Source organism: Myzus persicae, unplaced genomic scaffold (genome assembly GCF_001856785.1).
Source record: "Myzus persicae strain clone G006 unplaced genomic scaffold, MPER_G0061.0, whole genome shotgun sequence".
Lineage (NCBI taxonomy): Eukaryota > Metazoa > Arthropoda > Insecta > Hemiptera > Aphididae > Myzus > Myzus persicae.
The window spans coordinates 37,887-45,078 of record NW_019102013.1 but is presented as its reverse complement, the minus strand read 5'-3'; the positions used below and the strand labels follow the sequence as shown (position 1 = coordinate 45,078).

Sequence of the window (7,192 nt, the reverse complement as noted above, 5' to 3'; positions counted from 1 at the left end):
AAAAAAAAAAACATGGCATTAGATAATAATATACGGTCTTCATATTATGTACATACATATGTATATTGGATATTGTTTTATTTATAATCAATGCTAAGGAACGGGTTTTGTGTCCTCAATAATTTTTTATTATTTATAATATAAAATTAGAAATAAATATCATTCAGTTGACAAATAGGCAATAGCTAAATATACCAAATTGTTGTATAAATGTAATTATACTGCATACAATTATTTAAAATGTATACAAATAGGTTAGGTACCTATCTGTATTTTTGACTAATGTAAGTGCCTATTCATATTTTATAAATTTAAATAATAAATAGTAACCAAGGCTAGGAACTTAAAAATATGCAGTAAAAATTTGGAAAATATGCAATTTATTGAATAAAATACATTTTACATACAAAATTTAAAAATTTTAATTAGGTAGGTGTCTGGAAAAAAAATTAGAAGAAATTTAAAAAAAAATAATACCGCACGCTTATGTATTTAATTACCTACGATTATACAATTTATTTATATCATGGTACAAAATATTAATCGTGGTAAATTTGAATAAAAATAAATACGGGCCGGTCAGCGATCACTATTACAAGTTCTCAGTAGTAGATACAAAGATTATAATATTATTTTTGGGAGCAATAGTAATAGCCGTTGATGAATTAATTTATTTTGTCAAACAATATTAAAAGTATAAATTGCTAAAAAAAAATTGTTCACGTTAATTCTATGATATTATACGCATATAATTAATGTTCTTATACCTAAAATAAGCGAATTTGTACAAAAAATCACGAAATATTCAAAATTATGCAACAAACATTTTTGTATTTGTAATATACATATACTTACTATGAATCAAATTTGTATCGAATCAGATTTTCAATATACACTTTCTAAACAAATATGTATACAAATGCTTAAAGTTCCGAGCCTTGGTAAGACTAATAACATACTTACATACCTATACTTTCATATTATGTTTGAATCAACTTAATATTAAATATGTATATCATTTCTAAACGCTGCAAAATGACAACATTGATTTCAAAAACTTGTATGATTAAACCTCGCGTTCAACATAATGTTGAATGATGCATATAAAATCAAACCGATTTTGAAAGAACATCACCTTTATTGCCTGTAAAGATTATTGCAGTTCGTAACCGAATTTAATTTTTAAATTCCTAGGTATCGCATATAACATATTTTCGTTTTTGCAATGTGCATTTCTGCATAAACGTCGCGTTACACCTATTACATAGATCAGGCACATACCACCAACGGGTAAACGTGTATTCCGAAACATCGACTCGGCTACGGTACGACCAAGAGAGAAGTGCCGGAAAATGTACACCGCCTGTGCACCACCAGTATTTTTGTGACGAAGATTCTGCTGCACCGGGGTAATAATAATTGTATCACAGATAAACAATTTAAGAGGCTCTGAAATGCTAATACACCCATCGCCACTGCAGCAAATATGTGTAACGGCAGGTATGAGTTATGCGTGGAATCTCGTACGACGATTAATAAAATTTATTACAAAGTATATAAACATACACGTTATACATCTTTAGAATGTTATATATTATTATGGTTGCTAGTGTATAGGTGTGTATAGTATACACCAACGTCGGTATAATAAAACTTTAAAAAGCGTGCACGTCGAAAATTATTCATAATACTTAAAACGAGCATACTTCGTAAAGAATGTCGAGTAGTCTGATCGTATAGACACTATAATATACAACGAGGTGGGTAGTGTGGGTACATTAAGCCCGTATAATAATAATATACACAACGTGCTCGTATATTGTTTACAAAAGTTTTAATAGAAAATGTGTAATATTTTTTATCTCGTACGCAAGATGTGCCGAAAGTTTTAATCAAACTTTTAGTGTGTTATACCTCAAAAAATCGTGTGAGACCGATACAATATGATAGACTTCCCCGTCCACCAGTGATTCTAACAAACTCGATAAGACCACCACCTGAAAAAAACGAATTAAACCACAGCCGTGGAAATATATAAATTTTTCAAATCTTATATAGGTATAGGTACTATGAGTAATCTCGTTGTTGAAATCGTATCGTTCAAAGAACTATTTTTCGTACGATATCTTTTCGTCTATACATGTGTATTATTATGGAAACCTTCGTTTGTGCTCCAGGTTTATGTATTGTGTAAATATTATAAATATGATGCTCGAAAAAATTTAGTTTGCGCTGACGGTAAGACGTTTTAAAAAATGTTGTTTTGGATCTAGATTATACTCGCACCGTTTAATTTCCGATGAAATATCAAAAAACACAAGTTAACGTAAACAAAATATACGTATTACAATTTAGTTATTCAAAACAGTAGTAACTGTCAATTCCATTCGTCAGTATATAAGTCAATTATTCGTTCCGATTTCGTAAAAAGTTGCTTATTAATGCATTACAATCAAATCAAATAATGGAATCATTATAATTATGAACGTTGGTCAAAACTTAAAATTATGTTTTTTTTCGATATTACTTCCGTACGGATATTTTTTCTAAATCTCTTTTATACGTTTTTTTTAAATCGCCGTACAGGTAGGCCCTGGTATTAGTGATGACAGTTTTGGGCCTGTTGGTCGGCTAACTCGTATTCTTTGATACCCGTCTGTCGGGAATCCACATGAGAGTAATTTGTATGTTTTAAGGCTTAGATTAGTTTGTATTGAATTCTTATGTCTCGGGATTTGAATTGTTGTTTTTTTTATTTACGCTACTGAGAGTATCGCGCGTTCACAAACTATATAATTACTACTTTATGAATAATGCAACTCTTGTTTTCGCAGGGCACACCAGACAAGGTCTCAAGTGCAGGGTGTGCAAGATGAACGTGCACTTGGACTGTCAGGAGAAAGTCACCACTCGGTGTCAGGTGAAGTCACGGCTGTTGCGCCGCCAGAAGTCTACGTCAGAGATCGAGACGAAGATGGCGGCAATGAACATGGCGGGCCGCGACGACGACGAAGGTAAGCCGGAACATTGCTTTCGTACACATCCCATACAATGATAATATAATAAACTATACACAATAATAATGGTGTTATTATAATATTATTATAATAATTATTACCATGACGTTATATTATATTATTATATTGGCCATGTCTCGTGCCGAAATAATATTACAGGACGCACGTATAATGATTATACGACACACGCATGTTATAATATTGCCGATAGGTATGTCTCTGGGAGACGTTTCTGATACATTAAATGTAATTTATTTAAGTGTGACATGGTAAAATCTTCAAATTACCAATATAATATTGATTCAGTCACAGAACGATAATGTTTTTTTTTTTTTAATATCATACAAAAGAGTACTTCATTAAACGTTCTCAGTCCTTTTGGATTTTTGAAATAATATACGACTCATATGGTTTACCAACATGCGGGTGTGCGTATAACGCTTATGCCGTGTATGATGTCCGTATAATATCACATATATGCTATATACGTTCAAGAATACTCACCATCAATGTACATATTATTATAATAACTATAATATATATATATGTTATATATATACACCCCACTCGCAAAGCAGTGAAGTGTTATTATTTTTATTTTCATTTTTTTTTTAAATTTTATTTTCGTCATTATTATTATTTAATACTTATTATTACTAAAAAATTCAGCTTTCCAAAGTCGTTGTGTACATACAATTTATGTGTACATATACGTTTTATACGTAGTAGGGTTGTAAATAACGATGAAATATATATATATATATTATTCTTACGGACTTTTTATCATTATTTCCTGGTTTTTTATTTTTATTTTTATTTTATTTTTGGTGTAAATCCATGCACGCTGTTCGGTTTGATTGATGTGTTTATATATATATTTTTTCTATTTTAAACGTCTAATTGTTTATTTCCTACTTTATATATATATATAAAAAATACTTGTTACCCGTGGGTACCTACGTTCACTGTACAGAGTAACTAAATTTCTATCGTGCGACGTGTTAATCAGACGTAGGTTGTGTGTTTACTATTTACCTGTAATAATTTCCCATCATCGTTAAATCATTATATCATTATACCTATCACCACGACGATCGACCACCGTACACAATTAACCGAATGCCCAAAGTGTTGATATCATATTAATAATATTAGTAAATAAAGTAATTATTGTGGTAGTATATATATAATGTAATATTGCTTTGCGTACTAATTAAATACGAAATATATATTTTATAATATTATATACAGTATTACACCCATATACGGTTCGTTGTGGGGTGGCGTCGACCGTGTACGTTTTGCATATGCAGCACACTAATAATATCAACTTCATGTTTGCCACTGTCCACCGAGTACGATTTATTGTCGTACCACCCAGCACATCCCCCATATATTGGCCACTGTCACCCCCTCATGGCGTTCCTTGTACACTATGACGGTGGTGACATGCGGTGTGTGAGTATGCAGTGTTCAGTGGCGGTGAAAGTGTATACATTATTATTTTCAAAGCTTCGAACTCGGGACGACAATTATTGTTGTGTTATAATTGTATTTACATCTGAAAATATATTATTATATTCTTAAATATCACAATATCACACACAAAGCGAATTTCGTACCCGACATTAGTGTACGATATAAATTTAAACGTCTAACGACGACCATAATTTTACACCGCCACTGCATGTCATATCAAACACACACGGTAAATTGCGTCATTTTCCATAAAAATCGGTTATTCCACCCGTCTCCAGCATCTATGAACGTATCCGATACATTTCTCGAGAGGTCCGGAATTTTTTTTTTAATGCCAAACAATATTCGTTAATTAAAACTGCAAATGGTTTAGATTATGCGCTTGAATTTAAATCTAACACTTGGACGACCCTTCGTCGCGTCACGGAATTATTTGAAAACAAACAGATGGTACAAAGTTTGCATAAACTACAACACTATAATATTAAGTGTATATATATATATTTGTGTGTATTTAGTTGTATATTATTATAATATTCGTTCCATTGCCGTCATCGTCTATGGCGCATCCTACTCTAAACACACAGATTGACCCTTTCTGAGACGGTTGCCGGGTGGCATGGGAAGGTCTATAGCCTCTATTTCTGTAACTCTATCGATCTCTATATAATTAAAGTTATCTCAGCTAATAATAATTATTCTCCAAATGTTGTAGAAGTATATCAAAATCGTATATTAGGTGTATAGGTTTAAATTTAACACTGGTGATTTGTTTATTTTTTATTCTACGATCTTCTCATGATTACCACTAAATAGTTCAACAAATTACTAGACCAGTTTGCGATTGTCAAGTCAAATTTCTTCACACTAAAAAAAAACCAAAATTACGGGTTTCAAAGAAACACAACAGTCATGCGTATAGTCCTGGCAAAACCAGCGCTGCCCCCATACACCGGTGCTTACGTTCTTAAATGCAATTTTTACAAAGTGCGGCCTCAGCTCATTTCCTTCATTGGCCTATTATTACGATAGCGATCAGAGGTCTTTATTTTCAAAGTTTTATTTAATTTGTGTGTGTGTGCACTAAACTGGATGAGGCATACAACATAAACCATCGTAAACATATTCTATACGAAATCAGTCTACTATTTGCATATTCTAAAACTTATTTTCCTACTTTCTCACTCCATTCAAAAATTCAGAACAAACAATAGCATTATTTATATTAATTAATACGATATTGATGTTTTATTAACAGTTAATTGCATATTTTACACATTAAAGTTTAATACAATCCCAACCACTATTTGATTTTAAAAAAAACTTCATTCAACAACTTGTCACGTCATATTTTACTTACTAGTTGTCCATTTGAATAAGATCGTTAATTAAAACCAAAATGTCTGTATTCCCAAGTCAGTAGATGATTATGATTATGTCAAATAGAGCATTAAAAATGTCTTATCTCTTAATGTACATCATTATTTACTTCAAGTCTTCGAAGTATGAAATGAAAAACAAAGTAATAAAGGAGTAAAATGAATAAACAACAAAAAATAATATACATCAAAATATGAGTTTGTGACTATCATTTTTGAGTTCCATATGGTTTTTCATTTTGTCATTGATTATTTATTTCATATTCATTCCAATCTCAAAATTAAAAATATTTTTGCTGCATTGTTAAAAGTATTATTACGTTCATATATTTATCGTACCTGCCCATATTTACTTCATCGATTACACAGATATCAGTTGTTACTTCCTTTTTTATGCAAATAAATATATTAACATTTCTTATATTACGCATCTGCATTATTAAATAAGTATATACATACGAATATATCAGTTTTTAGAATAAATAGTAATTATTAGATATATTTTCTACCTACATGAAATTCGGTTTTTCTAAAATTACTTAACATGCATTATTACTGATGTGTAATGCATTTAGCTATTCGTCAATGGATAATATAATTTAAAGTTTCTATTAACTCATGTTCATATTTTATAATCATAAAAATGACATGTTACCCAGAAAAATCAAAAACCATCAAACAATAAGGATATTTTAGTAATTAATGGTTTGACGTGAATACGTGCAAATTATAATATAAATTTAAACAAAAGAAATACATTTTGATGGGTTTTCAAAATTCAATAAATCACAATTACTTTATAGTTCATTTTACCTATCATAACATTCATAACAATATAATACGACGTGGCAAGATATTTGAGAGTATTATATTACTCAACTATTTTTGTTGACCTAATATAATACGATAATTCATGTGATTCAAAAACGATAAATTCATAATTAAATTATTATTCCTTAAAGAAACATACAATGTCAGGACCCCGGCAAATCATAATAATATAAAGAAAATAATTAATGTACCTAATGACGTGAGTTTAATCGCCGTACAACCATGAAGTCGTATGTATATAATTTGTATTATTATTTGCTTCTCACTATTCCATTAATTTCACTTTCCATCTAGCTGTTTGGAGCTGAATAAATACAGACATATTATAATTTGTTAACCTGAGACTTTATTAAAATTCCTTGCTTTCATAAATATTTGAGTTCCTAGAAAATGAAATTTCACTGTCGAATTTCACAGAAATAAGAACGAAATATTATATAATGATATGTGATAGTTTGTACATATTATATCTGTTTGTTTTTAAAT

The 7,192-nt window shown here is 30.2% G+C and overlaps 1 protein-coding gene across 9 annotated transcripts in view; it reads left to right on the top strand.

Annotated features, from left to right (window-relative positions):
• LOC111030999 overlaps positions 1–7,192 on the top strand; it is a 268,635-nt gene that overhangs the window by 231,261 nt on the left and 30,182 nt on the right. For all 9 annotated transcript variants that reach the window (XM_022310755.1, XM_022310760.1, XM_022310758.1 and 6 more), the window contains one exon: positions 2,835–3,014. In XM_022310755.1, the coding sequence (XP_022166447.1) occupies positions 2,835–3,014 (180 nt within the window). The remainder of the gene's footprint in view (positions 1–2,834; positions 3,015–7,192) is intronic.